This window comes from Coregonus clupeaformis, unplaced genomic scaffold (genome assembly GCF_020615455.1).
Source record: "Coregonus clupeaformis isolate EN_2021a unplaced genomic scaffold, ASM2061545v1 scaf4328, whole genome shotgun sequence".
Classification (NCBI taxonomy): Eukaryota; Metazoa; Chordata; class Actinopteri; order Salmoniformes; family Salmonidae; genus Coregonus; species Coregonus clupeaformis.
In genome coordinates this window covers 1747-24994 of record NW_025537782.1, presented here as the reverse complement: position 1 = coordinate 24994, position 23248 = coordinate 1747, and the positions used below count along the sequence as shown (strand labels likewise).

At 46.4% G+C, this 23248-nt stretch overlaps 1 protein-coding gene and 1 pseudogene across 2 annotated transcripts; one reads left to right on the top strand and one right to left on the bottom strand.

Annotated features, from left to right (window-relative positions):
* The first annotated feature begins 9022 nt into the window (after positions 1-9022).
* Positions 9023-10483, top strand: LOC123490665 (mitoguardin 1-like). 2 transcript variants are annotated; one of them, XM_045220558.1, is made up of 6 exons: positions 9023-9075; positions 9163-9252; positions 9697-9795; positions 9923-10006; positions 10113-10217; positions 10294-10483. In XM_045220558.1, the coding sequence occupies exons 1-6, from the start codon at positions 9070-9072 to the stop codon at positions 10426-10428; spliced, it is 519 nt and encodes a 172-aa protein (XP_045076493.1). In that variant the 5' UTR covers positions 9023-9069; the 3' UTR covers positions 10429-10483. The 2 variants fall into 2 exon arrangements, with proteins under 2 accessions (XP_045076493.1, XP_045076494.1); XM_045220559.1 differs by lacking the exon at positions 9697-9795.
* A 3889-nt stretch (positions 10484-14372) lies between these two features.
* On the bottom strand, positions 14373-19494 carry LOC121562490 (annotated as a pseudogene).
* Between the last annotated feature and the right edge of the window lie 3754 nt (positions 19495-23248).

The window sequence follows — 23248 nt, the reverse complement described above, 5'->3', positions numbered from 1 at the left end:
TAATCCCTTGGTCTGGTCCTCTGTGGGTTCCCAGCTCTGTAAGTCCATCCATTCTGATACTCTTTGGTCTTTAGACTGGTTTATGTAACTTAAACATAAACATGATGCTTTCTGTAGAACAATATGAAAATACATTTCTGTAAACATATTCCCTATTTTTGTAATAGTCTGTAACACTGCAGCCAACTTATTACCTTACCCATGCTGGACGGATGCTGGTGAGAGAGCTGGCTGTAACGATCCCGGCAGTCTGAGTCGGGTCCTGTCTGTGGACTAGTTTTTCTGCTCGGGATCTCCAGTTTCCCGAGGGTTCTGGAACGCTCCGGGGAGCTCTCTTGATTTCCGCACCTGCATCCCATCAGCAATCTGCACACCTGGTCCTGATCATCACCCTTCTTAGGCTCTGGCCTAACATCCATTCCCTGCCGGATCGTTAGCCATGAACATCACTCGTCCGGAACCTTCATCCAACCTCTGCCTGGTGGTCGGCGGCTGCCGAGCCATGATTGGATCAACCACTGCACCCCCAACAACTAATCAACGCCGCCGCTCTGTTCCCTGGATTATTCAGCATCACTCTTGAATTTGTAAATAAACACTCACCTTCGTTTCAACTTACCTTGTCCTGGTCTGCTTCTGGGTTCTGGCTTTGTAACTCGTGACAGAACGATCCGGCCAGTATGAACCCAGCGGACCTGGACTCTGTTCGCCATGCCATTACCCATCAGGAGAAGATGTTGGGCCATCATAGCACGGTACTACAGGAGATCGGCGTTGTCAGTTCGGAACCTTTCTACCGGTCTGACGGAGGTCCAGAACCAACGCAAGAGTCCGGTGGAGGATCCACTACCGGTTTCACCCATCTCGCCTGCCGCTTCTGGAGCTGTGTCCTTCCGTGAGCCCAAGGTTCCGACGCCGGATAAATATGAGGGGGAGCTGGGAAGATGCCGTTCCTTCCTTATGCAGTGTGGATTAGTGTTCGATCTACAGCCCTACTCTTATGCCACAGACAAGGCTAGGATAGCCTTTGTGATTGAGTTGCTGCGTGGTCGAGCGCTGGAGTGGGCTTCAGCCGTTTGGGAACGACAGGATCCCTGCATGGCTTCATACCAGGGGTTCACGGCCGAGATGAGGAAGCTCTTCGACCATTCCGTCCGAGGAGGGACGCAGCTAGGCGCCTGTTTTCGGCTTCGCCAAGGAACTCGCAGCGTGGCCGACTCGTGATCGAGTTCAAGACGTTGGCTGTGGAGAGTGGGTGGAATGAGGAGTCTCTGCAAGCGGCCTTTACCAGGGTCTGTCGGAGCAGCTCAAGGATGAGTTGATCTCCTATCCGGAGCCTAGTGACCTGGACAGCTTGGTAGCCTTGTCTATTCGGGTGGATAATCGAAGTCCGAGAGCGAAGGAGGGAGAAGCAATGGGTTCCGTCCAACCGATCAGCTTCTCAGGTTCCAGTCGGGTCGGGTGGTGGACCAGAACACGTCGATCATTCTCCACCACAAAGGATTAGTGGAGAGGTCCTCTCCCCGATTCTGAACCCATGCAAGTGGGCGGCACGGGTTAACCAAGGAGGAGCGTCAACATAGACGTAAGACCAACTGCTGCCTCTACTGTGGTAGCTCGGGACATTACATCTCCACTTGTTCCCGGCGGTCGTCAAACTGCCCGGCTCGCTAAAGTTGGGAGGACTTTTAGCGAGCCAGTTTCAACCTCTCAGTACCTCTGTCAGACCCCGTTTCCCGGCTACCCTTGTGAACAGGAATCAGAGCTTAGCGATTAACGCTTTTATCGATTCAGGTGCCGATGGAAGCTTTCTTGATGCCGAGTTGGTGGAACAGCTGGGGCTTTCCAAGGAGCAATTGCCGGAAGCCATTGAAGCGACCACTCTGAACGGCAGTAGTCTGGCACGTATCACGATGCAGGACTGAACCGGTTAAGATGCTGTTGTCGGGGAATCATTCGGAGATGATTTCATTCTTCATTCTGCCGTCTTCCCATGTTCCTCTGGTCCTTGGATACCCCTGGCTGAAGGGAACACAATCCCACGTTCGATTGGGTGACGGGCAAGGTAACGAGTTGGAGCCTTGATTGTCATGCTAACTGTCTCAAGACTGCCTGTCCCCATTCGGTTCCCAGTCAGGTGATTGAGGCTAAACCCCCAGATTTGTCCCTGGTTCCCGAGACATATCACGATTTGGGGGAAGTGTTCAGTAAGCAGAAGGCTCTGTCACTCCCTCCCCACCGACCATATGATTGTGCCATCAACCTGTTCCCTGGAGCGGTCTACCCCAAGGGAAGGTTATACAGTATCTCCCGCCCTGAACGTGAGGCTTTGGAGACCTACATCAAGGAGTCCCTAGCTGCTGGTCTCGTTCGTCCCTCGTCATCACCCCTGGGGGCAGGATTCTTCTTTGTGGGTAAGAAGGATGGCTCTCTTCGACCGTGTATTGATTATCGGGGGTTGAATGACATCACGGTCAAGAACAAGTATCCCCCTGCCCTTGATGAGTTCTGCCTTCGACTCCTTACAGGGTGCTACGGTGTTCACCAAGCTAGACCTCACGCAATGCGTATCACATGGTCCGGATCAGAGAGGAGACGCAGTGGTTGACGGGTTTCAATACACCGATGGGTCACTTCGGTATCAGGTGATGCCGTTTGGACTGACCAATGCTCCAGCGGTATTCCAGAGTATGGTGAACGACGTCCCTGAGAGATATGATCGGTCTCTTTGTGTTTGTTTACCTGGATGACATTCTGATCTTCTCGAAGGAACCTTCCGACCACGTCCAGCATGTCCGGCAGGTTCTGCAGCGATTGTTGGAGAATCGCCTGTTCGTGAAGGCCGAGAAGTGCGAGTTTCACGCCCACACGACATCCTTTCTCGGGTACATCATCTCCAGGGGAGAGATTAGGATGGACCAGGAGAAGGTTAGAGCGGTTCTGGAATGGGCCCAGCCCGGTACGAGATTGCAGCTCCAGAGATTTTTGGGGGTTTGCGAATTTCTACCGCAGATTCATCCGGGATTACAGCCGTGTGGCCGCTCCGTTAACTGCCTTGACTTCCAGTATCAGGAGCTTCAAGTGGAATCCGGAGGCGGATCGAAGCGTTTCTGGATTTGAAGAGGCGATTCACCAACGCACCGATTCTCTCTCAACCGGACACGGCCCGTCAGTTCGTCGTTGAAGTGGACGCGTCTGATGTGGGAGTTGGCGCCATCCTGTCGCAGCGATGCTCCACGGACAGTAAACTCCATCCCTGCGCCTACTACTCTCGTCGCCTTTCGCCTGCGGAGAGGAATTACGATGTGGGTAACCGGGAGCTTCTCGCGGTGAAACTTGCCTTGGAGGAGTGGCGCCACTGGTTGGAGGGGGCGGAGCAACCGTTTATTGTCTGGACGGACCACAAGAATCTTGCTTACGTGCAATCGGCTAGACGCTCTCAACTCCCGTCAGGCCAGGTGGTCGTTGTTTTTCGGACGATTCAATTTTTCCCTGACGTTCCGACCTGGATCTAAGAACGGCAAGGCGGACGCCTTGTCTCGGATGTTCTCCAAGACGGAGGAGAGTGGGTCCAAGACCGAGACAATTCTCCCCGGAACTGCGTCGTGGGAGCTGTTAGGTGGAAGATTGAGGAGGAGGTGATGGCGGCTCTTCGGACGCAGCCCGGTCCCGGTAACGGTCCACCCGGTCGGTTGTTTGTGCCTGAGTCGGTTCGTCCCTGCGGTCCTCAAATGGTCCCACGCCAGCAAGATGGCTTGTCACCCTGGCGTGGCTCGGACGATGGCGTTTCTTCGCAGACGGTTTTGGTGGCCTGCCATGGCCGAGGATACTCGGGGTTATGTTGCTGCCTGTCCAGTGTGTGCGCAGAATAAGGGTACCAATCGACCCAGCTCTGGACTACTTCACCCCCTTCCTATTCCCCGGCGACCATGGTCGCATCTGGCCCTGGACTTTGTCACTGGGTTGCCCGCTTCTGAGGGGAACACGGTCGTTCTGACTATCGTGGACAGATTCAGCAAGTTCGCCCACTTTGTGCCAATTGCCAAGCTTCCCTCTGCCTCGGAGACGTCCGAGATCCTGGTTAGGAGGTTTTCAGGGTCCACGGGTTTGCCCAGTGATATCGTTTCCGACCGTGGCCCTCAGTTTACCTCTGCTGTCTGGAAGTCCTTCTGTTTGGCCATTGGAGCTACAGTCAGTCTCACATCTGGTTTTCACCCCCAATCTAATGGTCAGGCGGAGAGAGCCAACCAGAAGATGGAATCCACGCTACGCTGCCTGGCCTCTTCCAACCCCACCTCCTGGGTCTCTCAGTTGCCTTGGGTTGAGTATGCCCACAATACTCTCCCTACATCTGCCACTGGGATGTCTCCCTTCCAGTGCCTGTATGGCTACCAACCTCCCTTGTTCCCTTCTCAGGAGAAGGAGCTCTCAGTGCCGTCTGTTCAGGCCCATATTCGTCGTTGCCACCGGACCTGGCATCGGGCCAGAAAGGCACTCCTTAGAGTTTCGGACCGGTATCAGCTCCAGGCGAATCGTCGCCGATCCCCGCTCCCACCTACACCATCGGAGATAGGGTCTGGTTGGCCACACGGGATCTTCCTTTACGGACTGAGTCTAGGAAGTTGTTACCGAAGTTCATTGGTCCGTTTGTGGTGGAGAAGGTGATCAATCCGGTGGCAGTTCGACTCAAACTCCCGAGGACGCTCAGAGTCCATCCCACCTTTCATGTCTCCTGCCTCAAGCCTGTTTTCCTCAGTCCTCTGTTGCCTCCTCCGCCTCCTCCTCCTCCTCCTCGGATGATCGGAGGTGGTCCTGCCTACACGGTGCGACGCATCATGGATTCCAGACGGCGGGGCCGGGGTTTCCAGTATCTCGTGGACTGGGAGGGGTATGGTCCTGAGGAGAGGAGTTGGATTCCGCGGCGACAGATCCTAGATGCTGACCTCATCCGTGACTTCTACCGCCTCCATCCTGGCGCTCCGGGAGTCCGCCCGGTGGCGTTCGTCGGAGGGGGGTACTGTAACGATCCCGCAGTCTGAGTCGGGTCCTGTCTGTGGACTAGTTTTTCTGCTCGGGATCTCCAGTTTCCCGAGGGTTCTGGAAACGCTCCGGGGAGCTCTCTTGATTTCCGCACCTGCATCCCATCAGCAATCTGCACACCTGGTCCTGATCATCACCCTTCTTAGGCTCTGGCCTAACATCCATTCCCTGCCGGATCGTTAGCCATGAACATCACTCGTCCGGAACCTTCATCCAACCTCTGCCTGGTGGTCGGCGGCTGCCGAGCCATGATTGGATCAACCACTGCACCCCCAACAACTAATCAACGCCGCCCGCTCTGTTCCCTGGATTATTCAGCATCACTCTTGAATTTGTAAATAAACACTCACCTTCGTTTCAACTTACCTTGTCCTGGTCTGCTTCTGGGTTCTGGCTTTGTAACTCGTGACACTGGCAGTGTTAAACACACAGGTAACCATGCAGATTATTGGACAAAGCTCATTTTATCTAATTGGCAGGATTACCTTCAGTATCTACTATGGTAGTGGGATACTTTGATGCCCTTAAAACTGTTCCCTCATTTTCTTACAGATTTGCGAGATTGAGCAGCACATTTCCATCTCTCGTGCTGGCATGATGGTATTGGATGAACTGTCCTCTCAGCTTGAAGAGGTAGCCATTCATCTGCAGGTACTTCAGACATGTTCTTAACATTTATATCTCAGACCTGTGTATTTCAACTATTATCATTGCAGTGGCCTCCTCTTGCAATCTTCCCTATGCCAATATTTTACTCCTATACAGTACCAGTCTATCATTCAAACTGACTCTTAAATTGATCCTGTCTTGTTCCTTAGTACATGGATGAGGAGGTTCGGCAGCAGCCCTGTCTGGCTTTAATCCCTTGGTCTGGACCTCTGTGGGTTTCAAACGCTGTAAGTCCATCCATTCTGATACTCTCTGGTCTTTAGGGGGGCTTAAACATAAACATAACTTTTTCTAAAAGAAACTTCTGGAAATACATTTCTGTAAACATATTCCCTTTTTTTATAGCCTGTCAAACTGCAGCCAATTTATTATCTTACCCACGCTGGGAGGATGCTGGTGAGAGAGATGGCAATGTTAAACACACAGGTAACCATTCAGATTATTAACAATTACTCATCTGATCTAATAGGGATAATTACCTTCAGTATCCACTAGTAGAATACTTTGATATCTTTAAAGCTGTTCCCTCATTTTCTCAGATTTTCACAATGGAGCAGCCCATTATCATCAGTTTCACTCCTGCTAGGAGGATGGTATGGGAGGAACTGTCCTCTCAAAATGAACAGGTAACCATTCATAGGCAGGTACCTCAGATGTTTCCTTAACCTTTGAACACAGACATGTGTATTTCAACTGCCAATTGTCTTAGAATCTATCATGCAGTGGCCTCCTCTTGCGATCCTCCCTATTCCAGTCTGTCAGTCCTATAGGCTACCTGTCTATCATTCAAACTGACTCTTAATTTAATCCTGTCTTGTTCCTTAGTATGTGGATGAGGAGGTTGGGCACCGGTCCTGTCTGGCTTTAATCCCTTGGTCTGGACCCTTGTGTGTTCCTATCTTTGTGAGTCTATCCATTCTGATACTCTCTGGTCTTTAGAGGATATTAAAGATTAACATCAAGTCACTAGTTTTCTATAAAACCACATAATGAAAAAACATATTCCCTTGTCTTCATAGCCTGTCTTCTCCAAGGCCAAACCAGTCTACTACCTCACTCGTGCTGGGAGAATGCTGGTAACAGAGCTTGCAGTGTTAAACACACAGGTAACCAAACACATTATTAACCAAAGCTCATCTGATCTTATAGGGAGAATTTACTTTACCCTGTTCCCTTTTTTTTCACAGACTTCCAAATTGGTTATTGAGGAGCCTACCATTCACCTCACTGAAGCTGGGAGGCTAGTGCTTGACGAACTGTCAGCACCTTCAGATAGCCATTCACAGGTAGTCAATCACATTATTAGACAGTCATAGCTGATTAGTAATAGTACACATTACCATGTCCTCTATCTCCACAATTGTGTGTCTTATTAATCACAGAGCAATCTCTATAATTAGGGGATGTCTTTGTTTTTCAGCCAAATAGGGAAGACTCTGGTTTTCCCTATGAGAAGTTGCAGCTGGTTGGGAACTGGGGTTCGTTTCATTTCCATTACTGGAATATCCATTATGGACGAGTGCAGGTACTTCAGACATATTCTTAACATTTATGAACACACCTGTGTATTTGAACTCCCAATTGTCTCTGGGTTTTCTTTTGTATGTCTGTCCCTAATTGAAACCTAGGGGAAACTTGTCGTCACGAACATCATGTGGGCTCTATATCACTGCCAGGGATTATACTCAGAACTGAAATCGCCTGCCAAATGTTATAGACATCTACAGCTAACATATAGAGAGAGGTCTGGAGACTGAAGGAGTTTTTTCTTTATAGCAAAATGAAGAGGACATGCATCACCTGTGCATTGTGAGGGGAGTGGAGAAGCAGCTGTGGTGGAGCAGAGTCATCCAGGAAAAAATCCTGGACCCATGGGTGAGAGATTCTCAACTGGTCTTTCGTCTCAAATGCACCTGATTTGTGTCAAATGACGCACATGCTATAGGTCTACTTATATTTCCTGGATGAAATGTAATGTTTCTCTGTCTCTTTTAAAGGGTCTCGTCCAGGTGGTCCTCACCAACAAGAAGCTGATTGGTATTAAGGTACAGTCAGGCAATTTTTCACAGAAAAAATGTAAAGTGGCAAATGTCCATTTACCTATTTGAATAAATACATGTTGACAGAAAATGAAATTACACGTTCTAATCTCTTGCCTCATTTTTAGTTCCTTGGTAGAAGGATCCATGGACTCATGTCCGGCCTTGTCAAGAGGAGGTCTGAGTTCACCTATTATGAGGATGCCCAGGTACACCCCGTTGTTTCTCTGTGTTATGATTTATTTCAGTGTTTGGTTGAGGGGTTTTTCAATATGGTGGTTTTCAGTGTTGGGCTGACAGTGTCACATGTTGTGTGTTAAACAGCAGGTGGATATCTCCACCACAGTGGAGGGGTTCCAGGAGAGGGGGGATGAGATGATGGCATATCAGTTCTCCACCTCTGACATCATCACCACCCCTCATGAGCCGTCCTCTGGCTCCTCTCACCAGTTCCCCCAGAATTCTCCGCCTCCCCCTTTCCCTTCCGATTCCCCTCCCAGTCCCCCTCCACCTTACCACTCCACCCAGGACCAGGACCAGACCCCTGACAGCACTCCTCAGGTAAAACTCTTTCTACAGTCAATAATTCTTATTTCATTTGTACTTGTGTGTACAGGTGTGTGTCATTGTTTTGGTATCGATAGGTTTGTGTTGTCTGTCAAGGGTCAAGTTGTTAGGTCAAGATGAAAGTATTGTTATGATGTCACTGAATGTTTTGTCTGCTTCAGTTGATGTTGCAGGTGAAATGCAGTTTAGTAGAGTTTAAGTTAATGTGATGTCTGTTTTAGGAGTTTGAGGAGGAGTTTGTGGAAGAGCAAAATAATGCTGCAGATGTGCCCCAGTTGCGGTGGGTTCACTTTCATGTGTTCATCTATAGTAAAAACCTTTGCTTTGAAATAATCTGCCCAATATTGTAGTTATACAGATGTAGGATCTTAATTTGAGACAGTTTGCTACAGCAGGAAAATAATCCTGCAGCAACAGGATACATTTTTCGTTAGGGCAAATCGAGTCAAAATTTCAAAGTGGAAATTACAAACTTGAAAATTCCAAATACGCTACAAGTTTGCATTTCCTGCCGTGCAGGAAAATTCTCAGCAACAAAAGAGTGATCAAATTAAGATCCTACATTGGTATGGTCTTTCTGAGTCCTGCAGTTATAATATAGGCTAACATAAAATGATTTCTTAATTTCATGGCACTGATGTTTTAGCTTCTTAGGTTGAACATTTGTTATTGAACATTTCTATTTACAGGCGTTACTTTGAAATACCAAGGGACAACCAACTTCTCTCTGAGGCTGGCCGCTATCAGACGTGCTATGGAGGTGAGAAAATGTGAATTTAGCACCTTTTGTATTTCACTTCATGAACATTTCTGGACTATTTGTAAATGTACTGTCTTGTTCTCACAGGCTCTGACATCCTCAGACAGTACCTCCCTCAATTACCTCACCCACGCTGGGAGGATGGTGTTGAGTGGACTATCCGAGCTCAACCAGCAGGTAACCAATTACATAATTGTGCAACGTTCATCAGACCAGATATATAGTTCCCACTGGGCACAGATGTCATTTCAACGTCTCGTTTTGATTTACATTTGGTTGAGTTGTCAACTAATGTGAATTCAATGTGAAATCCCCCAAAAATTAACGTAATTGGATTTAGGTTAAAAGACGAAATTCCCTTACGTTGATGACTTCTTTCAAATCCAATCAGTTTCCCACTTTGATTCAACATCATCACATTGACATTTTTTATTGATACAACATTGATTCAACCAGTTCTTGCACAGTGGGTTACCTTTAGGCAACAGTGATTCATAGGGTTTAGTTGAAAAGTTTCAACGTCATACTAGCCAAACAATCGGAGGCCCTTTGAATTACAGACCTGAATCTTTGAGTTTATGATCTAAGTTTTAAGGAATTTTATGATTGTTTTGTTTTGAGGATGTGAGGCAGTTTCAGCAGGCCTACGACCTACTGGTGAACTTCATTAATGAGCCAGCAAACAGGGAGCGACTAGAGCAGGAGATGGCTCTCGTAGGAGTAGGTCTACATGCAAGCTTGAGCGTTAGCTGCAGGCACCGTCTTCTCATCTAACATCTACTCAATGAGACTTTCTAAAGTGCTTGTCAATGAAGATTATGTAATTATCCTATTTGTTTGACTTCAGATCGACCGCATCAACTTCGCAGATGTTTTTTATGAATTCGTTCTACTAAGCCTTCTAGAAGGAAAGACATCTCTTCCTATATCTGTAAGTGGCCCTAAGAATGGAACATCCTGTTGTTTATCTATGCTATACACACTGTTGTCATATCAGATCTGTAGACACTCACTCATGTCCCCTGTTCCTTCTCCAGGAGCCTGGTAGCTTCCTTTATCTGCTCCTGCAAGTCATAATGAGGATTGACCCTCCTGGAGGAGCCTGGACAGAGGCTGCTGAGAACTTCTACCTCCTCGTTAAGGTACATTTGTCTCTCTCTCTCTCTCTCTCTCTCTCTCTCTCTCAATAATAGTTGATGATGTGTCTGTTGTCAACAGGACCAGATGAAGGCATGGCTACAATCCATCTTCAACCTCAATGAGTCAATCTATGAAAGCCCAGAGAGGCTCTCGGGGGAGGTGATGCGGAATCTACAAATACAGGTTGAGTTCCTGCTGTCCAGCCTGGATTAAGGTTCCCAAACTGAGCTGAGGGCCCCATCACAAAATAAAGTGTTTTGCATTTAAACATTATCTGTCAATCGTAAACAAATGTTACATCATGTGTAGGGGAGAGTGGGGTAAGTTGAGCCATTTTTTACATTCAGCATTACTCTGTCAAGGGAAATATAGTATTCTTTCAAAAATATACAGTATCTGTCACGACTTCCTCCGAGGCTGCCCCTCTCCTTGTTCGGGCAGGCTTCGGCGTTTGTCGTCACTGGCCTTCTAGCCACTGCCGCTCCTCATCTCATCATTCCATTTGTTTTGTCTTGTTTATTACACACACCTGGTTCATATCCCCTCATTAGTACCTGTATAAGTGTTCCCTCTGCCCCCTTGTCTTTGTGTGTGATTGTTTATTGTGGAGGAGAGAGAAGCTCGGTGGAGCTCCATGTATTTTGTATCGCCGGGAATATTCCCTGTGTGCCTTGTATTTTCCAGTGCCCCTGTTTTGCGCACTGGAGTGTTTTTACTAGGGGTGTAACGATCCATCTACTACATCGATGTATCGATTTATATTCCTATGATCCAACTACATCGATCTGTGCTCGGCGAGTTGGCCTTTTGGACAACATATATCGATCTAACATCGTTTTAAAATGTAATAAATCGATTATATCGATACTAGGAAATAACCCATTGGATTTAAGCACGTCAGACTTTATATGGATGTTTTTTCTTAGCACTTTTAATGATAAAGGCTTTAAACATTACTCGATTCACTCTGCCTATCCGTGACGTCATCGCGCCAGCAGCAGCGCAAAGGCGCCAAGACAACAAAGCATAGCATGGCGGATGACAGAGGAGAAGCCGACGAGCGAGAAATTATCAAGCCACCATTGCGGTCCTTACAAGAAACAGGAATCTAGGAAACTTCACCTGCACTGTCCAGTATCCAGGTATTTATTTCAGTCACACTGGTTGAATTTTTGGCTAAAAGGTTACTGAATCGATTTCAAGTCACTGAATCGTTTCGGATCGTATCGTTCTAAATGAACCAATATCGTCCTTGAATCGTATCGACAACCACGAATCGTGATACAAATCGAATCGTTGTTAAAACGAATCGTTACACCCCTAGTAGTAGGTGCCAGGCACATGCGGTTTGAGTGTGTCAAGGACTGCAACGCTGCTGGGTTGTTCACCCTCAACTGTTTCCCGTGTGTATCAAGAATGGCCCAAGGACATCCAGCCAACTTGAGACAACTGTGGGACGCATTGGAGTCAACATGGGCCAGCATCCCTGTGGAACGCTTTCGACACCTTGTAGAGTCCATGCCCAGACAAAGTAGCTATAACCCTAGCATTAGAGGTTATTGGCTGCATTCACACAGGCAGCCCAATTCTGATATTTTTTCACTAATTGGTCTTTTGACCAATCACATCAGAGCTGATCAGTCAAAAGACCAACTAGTGAAAATACTAGAATTGGGCTGCCCGTCTCAACACAGCCATAGTGGCATCAGCGCTGCAAATTATTAGTATTCATAATATTTATTTAAAATCGCCAGTTGATTACAATAGCCGACCATAGCACGTTGAGCGTCATTCCATATTAAACTGCTGAACTAACAATAGTCGAGGCTAGTCTATCCTTTATGGGAAACTGTATAAATCTACTGCAACACAAACTACTAGTCTGAATGAATGTCTATATATGTCATATTTATCAAAATGTTAAAAACCAAGAAAAGTTAAAAACTAAACAATTTCCGATTTATTGAATGAGTCATGCATTTAGTCTCGACATGATAAAAGTTCAGTCTCTGTACCACGTGAATGAAAAGTGAAACAGAATTAGAACGCTTCTTAAGTGTTAGTGTTTTGATACAATGTAAAGTGGACAATATTTCTTCCCCTGTACATTCTAAATGTCTTTAGTATCAAGGTCAAGGCACTCCATATCAACCATAGTTAATTTACTGGAATAAATGCTTTGCTTGGTGTGAACCAATTCCGTCTAAAACCATGTCTCTTTCAGGAAGGCACAATGTTCAGAACTTTGAAGGCAAAAATCATACATATAGAGCAGACATCACTTTCGATTTGAAACAAGTGTGATCTATACAATACATTTCTATCTGGAGCAGTCTGAACATTGTTCTGCACTGAATATACCCCCTTGGCCTCAGGGCCATCTGAATGGACAAGCATTTATCTGGTGTGACACTGGACGAAGACAAAAATTCTGCTTCTCCATGGTTCTGAATGGGGAGACATCAAAATCAACACCCAGGTTTGACTGACAGAACCCGCTCCAGCAAAGATAAATGCACTTTAGTTATTTATATAATCTTACAGAATAATGTTTGGGTTGGAATGAATGAAGGGAAAGGCAATGAAGTAGTATTTAGAGAAAAGTAAGCAGGAGTGTTAAACTGATAAAAGCACTTCCTGGGTACATGACCTGTACACCCTTGTCCCAACTGTTGCATTGATAAAAGTTGTACCTCCCGTACATCAAGGCATCTGTTTGCTCACAGGAATGACTGCATTTTGGAGAGACAAGTTGTCCGTTTTTCTACACACAAAAGCCCCCCCACCAACGACTTAGCTTTCAAACATAAGACATGAGCAGATAATAAGTTATCCAAGCATGTAGCTCTTGAAACCGCTCTCTTCAATACTGAATACATGCTTGTGTTTGAGACTGCAAAAAAAAAGAAGTAATATTTTAAAAATTCACATAAATCAAGGAAGTTGACTTGTGATAGCGAGCTCATACTGTTCAAAACAAGGAGAAATAAAACAGTCCAACAGACAGAGGAATGAGAGAAACACTCCCATTATTTACATAATCTGCTCAAGGACAACCCTCTCTCTGGATTGGCCCGAGTTATTCACAGGAATGCATCCGAGAGCCAACCAGAGGAACGTTTGAGCATTCTTTAAATATGCAACCTAAGTTAACATAACATACAATAATAATGTGTTAATATACACATTTCGTTAGAGATTAAAGACTAACATTAGTGGAACAGCAATGTTGAGTTTTTGCATAAATCCATTGTAATGGTTTTGTAAATTTAACCACAGGTAGCCATTTTGGTTCAACATAACTGTCATCAAGTGCATGAGGCTCATTACTACATTAATGTTCCTTCAAGTATGGTGGTTTACAGAGTGAAACTAGAAAATATCTACATGATGCATGTTGGTATGACACAGTCGGCATATTCAAATGGTAAAATGTCCTGCCCTTTCCTGATGGTTTCACATACTAGACAGACTGTTGCATGGTGCTTATTCAGTAAGGACAAGAGTCCCTAGAGAATTGAACTGTGACGATAGAGAACAGTCTCTTTTCTATTCATTGCATTTCTATCTATAACACTAAGTGCGTTACAGATGTGCTCTACTGAATGAGCCCCAGTTGTCCAAAACCCAGATTGAAATGAAACTGCACCTGCTATTAAGGATGGGAACAAAAACACATACAACCAGCAGCTTTGCTGCATGCTTGGACCCCTAATAAGAGATTAGTTGGTCCTAGTTCAATTTTCCAGTTCAAGTTTAAACATCGTTCAAAACACATAAAAACCTTGGATTAAGGAGTTGTTTTCCAGACAGATAACACTCATACACCAATGGTTGTTATAGTCCTTTTCCCCTCTCTTCGGGTTGGCTCATTCTTGATAACCACAGAACTTTCAGAGAACAAAGAAAATGTCCATTAGAAAACCTCAGCAATTGATATGTCTTGTGCTTTCGTTGTCGTTACATAGTGGTTTCTCAACTTCTCAAAGTCAATTTTGCTCTAAGAACAAAAATAAGTACATATATTCTATATGTACTGCTTTGTGATGCTCTTGCACAATTGATCTACAGTTATTCATTTTTCATCCATTCTGAGAAAAGTCTTCTTGGCTCCTCTGAATATAGACCACTCCCACATTGCCCCTCCCCCTTTTTCAATGAAGTACCTTCTCCGATATTGATACTTATCCTTTTCGTGTGTGATTTGAACTGTGCGTTATGCCTCGTTTTAGAACAGTCAATGCGGTAAATGTCCTATGGATAGGAGGACAAGAGGGAGAGGAGGTGCGGACTCCCCCTCCACAAGGCCAAAACAAGGAGGGGGTAAACAGTGGTCCGTCTAAGACAAAGAACATACCGAGTTTGCAAACAGGTCCTGTAGCACTAGTCTATACACAAGTCCATTTTCCTAAATGTGCTGCTATGGCAAGCACACATGCGTGAGTCCATATGCACATGGTCACCACCATCTTTATATGTATGTTTGCTTGCTCTCCCATGTGGTTGTCCCATGTAGTAGGGTTTGGTGTCGAACTGTTCACATGATGCCGTTGGTGAAGTACTGGAAGCCGTCGTAAAGCTTGGTGGTGATGGAGCGCATGGAGCCATCCACCATCTGCTCCACCAGCACCTGTAGCTGCTCCTCCGTCAGGCTCATGTGGAAACGTTCCTTCAGGTAGCGGATGGTGCTGGAGCCATGGAAGCAGGGTAGGTGAGAGCCTGGTGGGGGAGAGGAGAGGGGAGACCCAGGGAGAGGGAGTCAGAGGAGTTGCAATCCCAAGACCACAGAGAAACCGGGCAGATAGATAATGTTTATGGAAAAACACCACAACACACTGGTCATGCTAATATACCGTTTTAGCTAACAGTACCTTGCTGCATGATCTCCACTATTTGGACCACCTTCTCCATGTGTTTGCGAGCAGCTATCAGGCCCTGGAGCATCAGCATCTTGTAGTAGTTGAACATGTCTCCATCCAGGCCTCCCATCACCTGAGAGAACCACAGACAACAGAGGTTAGTCTTTACACATAAAAAACCAACAGGTTATGCAGGCTACTGCAGCTAACCAGCAAACTCGCTAATAGCATCTTTGAACACTAACAAATGTATGCATTTATGCAGTGAACATTTTGTGAGGTTTCTAGCTAGATTGTTAGGCAGCTAGTTGTATGATCAATTCCACAGTGTTCTCCAGTTTACACTTATATGACAATGCAAATTCGCATGCAGTATAATTCATTTGACTCACATCCACAAATTCGCTGGTGAGCTTAAAAGCGGAGGTCTCAAAGCCCAGGTTCCTGGGCGAGCTGGACAGGATGAAGCCAAAGTCAATGTGGATTATGTGGCCCTCCGAGTCCAGGAGGATGTTTCCATTGTGTCTGGAGAAAGACAGAAAGGAGATGAGGGATAGGGGAACTGAGTAAAGGGTATAGGAATAGAGGAGAGGGTGGGATGTGGTAGTTGATATCAGACCACAAAAACTGTGTTTACACAGGCAGCCCAATTCTGACCTTCTGCCCAATTATTGGCAAAAGATCAGAATTGTGCAGCCTGTGTAAATGTAGCCAAACAGGCTCAAAGACAAAGGAAGCTAAGAGGGGAAATGGAACATGTGAGTAATGTAACGAGTGAAACTGAAGAGGGGTGAAAAGGGAGGGCTGCCCACCTGTCTTTAACCTGCAGCAGGTAGCAGATGAGACTGTAGCCGGCGCAGCTCTCCACAAAGTTGCACTGGGCGGTGAGGAAGGCCTCGGTGGTGTAGCTGCCGTGCTCCTGCAGGAAGTAGTCCAGCAGAGACAGCTGGCTCTGCTTCCTCACCTGGAGCACAGAAACAGCATTTTGTATGAAATAGCAACAGACACAGTATTCCATTAGAAAAAGCTACCGACACGGCATTCCATTAGAATTAGCAACTGACACGAAATTCCTCCTACTTAGATTATCAAAATCTTTCATCCCAAGAGGTACTGGATTACATAGCTAAACAACTCGGCTTGAAGTTATTGTTAGGCAACTTTGTCATGAGATTTCAAGTGCACAATTGGGTCCATCTCATTTTCTCTGCTCACCTGGTGCAGAGAGACAGCGTTCAGCACGGGCTCGATCATCCCGCTGTCCGATGACATCACCAGGATCTTATAGGGCTTGATCCACAGGGGGACGTGCTCCTGCTCCCAGATGGACTGGAGAGGAAAGGGGAGTAGTGGAGCGAATTAGTGATTGAATGAATGCTAATAAGAATAAATAATTCAGAGCATTTCTGTGGAATGGGACTCTACTGTGGAGAGTCAAGTACCTGTAGCTGGCTGAGCACCTGGAAGGCCAGTAGCTCTTGCCTCAGGTCGTCCCCACACTTCACGATGACCGACAGCAGCCGCCAGTTTGGCAGGTGACCGTAAGGGGAGCCCTCCCTTATCCGCCTGAGGGATGGAGAGAGCGGAAAGAAATAGTGAGACACAGCAAATGACTTTACAATGCCACAATGTGTTGTCTTCGCTGCACTAAGTGGGACAGACATGTATCCTCGGGTGGGGGATTGTGTATGCCCATCCATTTTGTCTCTTCTAGTAATTACACTGCTCAAAAAAAATTAAAGGGAACACTTAAACAACACAATGTAACTCCAAGTCAATCACACTTCTGTGAAATCAAACTGTCCACTTAGGAAGCAACACTGATTGACAATATATTTCACATGCTGTTGTGCAAATGGAATAGACAACAGGTGGAAATTATAGGCAATTAGCAAGACACCCCCAATAAAGGAGTGGTTCTGCAGGTGGTGACCACAGACCACTTCTCAGTTCCTATGCTTCCTGGCTGATGTTTTGGTAGTGGTAGCATGAGACGGAGTCTACAACCCACACAAGTGGCTCAGGTAGTGCAGCTCATCCAGGATGGCACATCAATGCGAGCTGTGGCAAGAAGGTTTGCTGTGTCTGTCAGCGTAGTGTCCAGAGCATGGAGGCGCTACCAGGAGACAGGCCAGTACATCAGGAGACGTGGAGGAGGCCGTAGGAGGGCAACAACCCAGCAGCAGGACCGCTACCTCCGCCTTTGTGCAAGGAGGAGCAGGAGGAGCACTGCCAGAGCCCTGCAAAATGACCTCCAGCAGGCCACAAATGTGCATGTCTCTGCTCAAACGGTCAGAAACAGACTCCATGAGGGTGGTATGAGGGCCCGACGTCCACAGGTGGGGGTTGTGCTTACAGCCCAACACCGTGCAGGACGTTTGGCATTTGCCAGAGAACACCAAGATTGGCAAATTCGCCACTGGCGCCCTGTGCTCTTCACAGATGAAAGCAGGTTCACACTGAGCACGTGACAGAGTCTGGAGACGCCGTGGAGAACGTTCTGCTGCCTGCAACATCCTCCAGCATGACCGGTTTGGCGGTGGGTCAGTCATGGTGTGGGGTGGCATTTCTTTGGGGGGCCGCACAGCCCTCCATGTGCTCGCCAGAGGTAGCCTGACTGCCATTAGGTACCGAGATGAGATCCTCAGACCCCTTGTGAGACCAAATGCTGGCCCTGGGTTCCTCCTAATGCAAGACAATGCTAGACCTCATGTGGCTGGAGTGTGTCAGCAGTTCCTGCAAGAGGAAGGCATTGATGCTATGCCCCCCCGACTGAATCCAATTGAGCACATCTGGGACATCATGTCTCGCTCCATCCACCAACACCAAGTTGCACCACAGACTGTCCAGGAGTTGGCGGATGCTTTAGTCCAGGTCTGGGAGGAGATCCCTCAGGAGACCATCCGCCACCTCATCAGGAGCATGCCCAGGCGTTGTAGGGAGGGCATACAGGCACGTGGAGGCCACACACACACACTACTGAGCCTCATTTTGACTTGTTTTAAGGACATTACATCAAAGATGGATCAGCCTGTAGTGTGGTTTTCCACTTTAATTTTGAGGGTGACTCCAAATCCAGACCTCCATGGGTTGATACATTTGATTTCCATTGATCATTTTTGTGTGATTTTGTTGTCAGCACATTCAACTATGTAAAGAAAAAAGTATTTAATAAGATTATTTCATTCATTCAGATCTAGGATGTGTTATTTAAATTTTTTTGAGCAGTGTATATTTCTATGTACCAATCACCCACCTGACTTTCTCCTGCCAGGGCTCCTTGAGCGCCACAGCGGACGGGTCCTCCGGATCTTTCCGGAACGTTGTGGGGGTGTGGGCCAGGTTCTCTGATAGACGTCGCCTAAGACAAAAGAAACATGCGGTTGTAAAACAGCTATCCAGACCAAAACTCTATAACAAGAAAGTCTTAAAGACAAACTACAAGCTAGCAGGGCAATTCTGTCAGGCAGTGACCCTGTACTGTCGCCACGGCGATGAAGACAGGCTCCTTGCTCTCCGTGCTGGTGATGCTGTCCACAGAGAACTGGGAGATGTTGTCACTGCTACTGGTGTGGCCTTCTGGGAGCTGAAACCATGAGGACCCCAGAGTAAAAGTACATTCAAATCTGATTCACCTCCTCCTTCCCCAACAACCTAGTCATCAAAATGTGACTTAAAGTCAGACGGTGCCACCATGTGGTTGCCATGGGTACCCACCTCCACTTCCAACTTGCCGATGTCATCCACGGCCCAGGCCTCGTCGTCGTTGTCGTAGTTGGGCACGGTGGAGAAACTGCCGGCGCGCTGCTCGGCTGTGATGCCAACGCACTCCGGGAGGAGGTTGTCCACAGAGCGGGCGCTGCGGATGCATGTCTCCGGGATGCGCAGGGGAATGCCGGACGTCTCGAACCTCTCGCACTCCAGCACCTCCACGTAGATGATGTACGGGGCCTGAGAGGAAGGGGAGAATGAAGAGGTCACTGGAGTACATTTATGCAGGAAGTCCCATTGACAAAGAGCATTGGGGCCCACTCCATCTAAACTCCAGGCTCCTCAGGAAATAAATAACACTAACAAATGAGTTAACTAATTAATCGTGTCAAACTACTAGGCATTCTGGTCACCTTGTTTTTGGAGCCTGTTGTGTGTGTGTACCTCCTTATACATGTGTATTACAACAAGTTGCCTCACCTTATCTTTGGAGTTGAGCACCACGGCCTGTGTGTGGGGGAATGCGCACCACGTGGTGGTCGAAGGCTGCAGTGGGCAGCCAGACGCGGGCTGGCAGCTTGTGGTTGAGCTGTGACAGCTCTGAGATGAGCTGCCAGGTCTTCTGCTCCTTGGTGGGCAGCGTGGCCAGCCGCTTTCCGATGCCCATCAGAGACTTGATGAACTCCCTCTGCAGCGTCAGGCGCAACGGCTACAGAGAGGAGGAGCGAGGTTAGGAGGAGGAGAGCTGGTTAGAATCTAGATCAAGACAGATGTCTTTTTGTGTTCTGAAGACATTTACAACAAGCTACAGCAAATAACAAGTGGCACATCTTTTTTTTAGGGTCCTTCCTGGAATGACTGCACACACAAAAAAAAGAGGCTGAGAAAGGAGGGAGGAAGATGGGTATGATGGGAATTGAAAGAAGGATGTTTTAGGAGCGGAATCTGAAGAGAAAACCAAGGGGAGGTATAAGACTAAGAATGCATGGGCACAGGGAGAAAGAAGCAAATAAATTAAATTCTGTCAACCCATTGCAGTACCACATACCAGCACCAGAGATCAGTACCACAATGGTTAAAATGAGAGAGACTTGAGCGAAACCCAGATACCAAACAAGCTCTTGGGCCTTGGAGATGTTTAGTCAACTTATGGTGTCCAATATCTTCATATTTAAAGTATGAGCAATATTCAATACCATTATAGTAGGTCAAAGTACAAATCTAGGAAGTCCTTTGTTCTACAGTCCACCATTAAGGCTACTTTGAAATTAGATAACATCTCAATCATAAGGTTACTATATGAAAAAAAGTACTTACATTTTGTTTTGTTATGGAAACAAGTTCCAATTAAGTAGGCTAACATATGGGACAGTTAACATTTTTGTTAAAATACTTAACACACAAGAAAAAAAGGTTAATTTGTTAGTTCTTAGTTAAAGGTAGACTCAGTGAAATGTATGTTGCCACGAGCAGCACCGCAGATATTGAGATGAGCGAGATAAAATACTTTGCTCACACAGTCGCACTGTTACAGCATGGTAGCCAAGGGACCAAAACAGCGGAGAAGTTGAGCCTCGCACTTCAACGCTCTTAGTTGTTGTGGAAATTGACCCACTATGCTGTTTACTTTCTGCATCTACGTCATCCCACTGAGTCTATCTTTAATACCAGGTAGGCCAATTTTTGCCACATGAACTACTGCCAGTGGCGTATTTGTTGCTTAGGACTACCATGTAAAATGTGTAAACGTGTGTAATTATGACTGACTTTGACTGACTCTCCTTCAGTAAAGGTTACTCCAGGTGTCTTTACATTTAGCTGAGTCTCCCCATTCCAAAACTCCCAGAAGCATTTTTCAAAAACATGAAGCAAGTTATCCGATTACAGAGAGAAAAACAACACAAGGGGTTGAGACCATTGCACTACATGCCAATGTCCATACTTTTATACCACAAAGAAATCATGCCCAATGCACACATGTGCTAGTTGGTGTGGACATTGAAACAGAGCCTAGAGGTGGCGTTGACACACAGATTAGGGCTAGGGCTGTTGCGGTGACCTTATTACCGTCAGTCACGAGTCGTGACCGCAGTTAAATTCCCGTTGGTAAAGGTACTCCCAATCCAAAACTGCGCAAATGAACGGTGCTGATGGATAGCCTACCAAACTTGCTAATGGCCTGGAACTCAGTGCTCTATTGTCCCTCTAATCACATCATGATTTAATTTGAATAATCTGAATGATGAGGACAAATAATTATGGGAGTTACAGTTCCTGTTCCGAAATGGACACGGGAAAGCCCCGGACCCAATATGCATACATTTTTAAAACCTCTCCCGAAAGGACAACTGGTCTGATCCGAGTGAGGGAAGCAGCAGAAAAGCCAATTGTTTTGCTACTTTATTCAACCGGACCCATGGGAGGGGAGAGAGCGAGAGCGAGGCTGTTAGGGAGTGGAGGCCGTTCGGTGTGTGTGTGAATGTATGAGTAAGCACCATGAGCCTGAGAGAGAGACCGCAACCACTGTTAACTTCTTGCTAGTTATTTATCATCCAATCCGATTATTCAGTACCTGTCTTGACTGTATCAAACTGAGAGAAGCTAGCTAACTCGGCTAATTGAGCCTAGCCATAACATTACTGCGCTTTTCACCGTCCTACCGTTAGCCTACACATAACTCCACTCAGACTATAGCGTAAATAGCAGCATACCCGTTGGCTTTTGGTCGTTGTAGCCTCTCATTTCACTTTTAATTCCATCTTCCATTGATTAGATCTCCCCCCTCTCCAAATCATCAATATATAGAGTTGCATCATGCAGCCCTTTATGTTTTGATTCTTCCCTGGTTTATAAGCCTATCACAACTAAATCAATAATGGATTTTATTGTGATGGCTATATTAAAAATGTACTTTGACTTTTTAAAATCTAGATGTTCCAAAAGCGCGCTAAACATGTTTATGTTAATTAACGGTCAATTACCGTGAGACCGGCAGTCATTTGCATGACAAATTACCGCCTGCCAAAATTTCATGACCGCCACAGCCCTAGTTAGGCCTATTCAAAACCACAGATTTTCCAGGACGAGGAACCTGTATTTCATAGCATTTCCTTGGTCTTTTTGTGTTGACAGGCAAACCAAGCAGCTTCCTTAGCATTCTACTTTTGTAGTCAAATGTCAAAATGCCTTTCCTGTGAAGAAGTGTATTTTCTGGATCATGACCAAACGTCATGACTTCCTGACATTACTTCCAGAGTGGACAGGACGTTCTGTTGAGGAAGGGTCCCCGAGTGTTACTGGGATTGGATTTCCCTATTCAAAACAACTGATTCTGGACCCATGCTTAACGAGGCAAAATAATTGGTGTTCCAAATAAGTGGCTGGGTAACACTTCCCAAAATGTAATTCATAGATTTGAAAAGGTAGAGTGGATATCTGCTCTATCATATAGAGTCGAGTCCTGTTAGGGCTGGCACATTTACCGTATACATATTTTTTTAACCTTTATTTAACTAGGCAAGTCAGTTAAGAACATATTCTTATTTACAATGGACAGCCTACACCAGATGACACTGGGCCAATTCTGCGCCGCCCTATGGGACTCCCAATCACAGCAAGTTATGATACAGCCTGGAATCGAACCAGGGGGTCTGTAGTGACGCCTCAAGCACTGAGATGCAGTGCCTTAGACCACTGCGCCACTCGGTTATGGATGAAGCCGGCACAAAAATAAAATAACCCGTCTTTTTTTTTGTGGAACAACTGTTCATGGACTCAACAACATGATGAAACTTTGCTCCTTGCTGAAACAAGCAAGGTGTTGTAGCAAACGAGTCTTCTGCTCTATTGCACTCCATTGTAAAGTGCAAGGGTGACAATGTACACTACATTACCAAAAGTATATAGACACCTGCTTGTCAAATATCTCATTACAAAATCGTGGGCATGTTGGAAGATGTTGGAACATTGCTGCGGGTACTTGCTTCTACTCAACCACAAGAGCATTCGTGAGGTCGGGCACTGATGTTGGGCGATTAGGCCTGGCTCGCAGTCAGCGTTCCAATTCATCCCAAAGGTGTTCGATGGGGTTGAGGACAGGGCTCTGTGCAGGCCGGTCAAGTTCTTCCACACCGATCTCAACAAACCATTTCTGTACAGACCTCGCTTTGTGCACAGGGGCATTGTCATGCTGAAACAGGAAAGGGCCTTCCCCAAACTGTTGCCACAAAGTTGGAAGCACAGAATCGTCTAGAATGTCATTGTATGCTGTAGCGTTAAGATTTCCCTTCACTGGAACTTAAGGGCTTAGCCCGAACATTGAAAAACAGCCCCAGACCATTATTCATCCTCCACCAAACTTTACAGTTGGCACTATGCATTTGGGCAGGTAGCGTTCTCCTGGCATCCGCCAAACCTAGATTAGTCCGTCGGACTGCCAAATGGTGAAGCATGATTCATCACTC

Bases quoted from the DNA above. Each gene is read 5' to 3' on its own strand.
- LOC123490665 (XM_045220558.1), top strand. The intron at 10,007-10,112 runs GTAAGTGGCCCT...TTCCTTCTCCAG, and splicing joins AGACATCTCTTCCTATATCT to GAGCCTGGTAGCTTCCTTTA. The intron at 10,218-10,293 runs GTACATTTGTCT...TGTTGTCAACAG, and splicing joins ACTTCTACCTCCTCGTTAAG to GACCAGATGAAGGCATGGCT.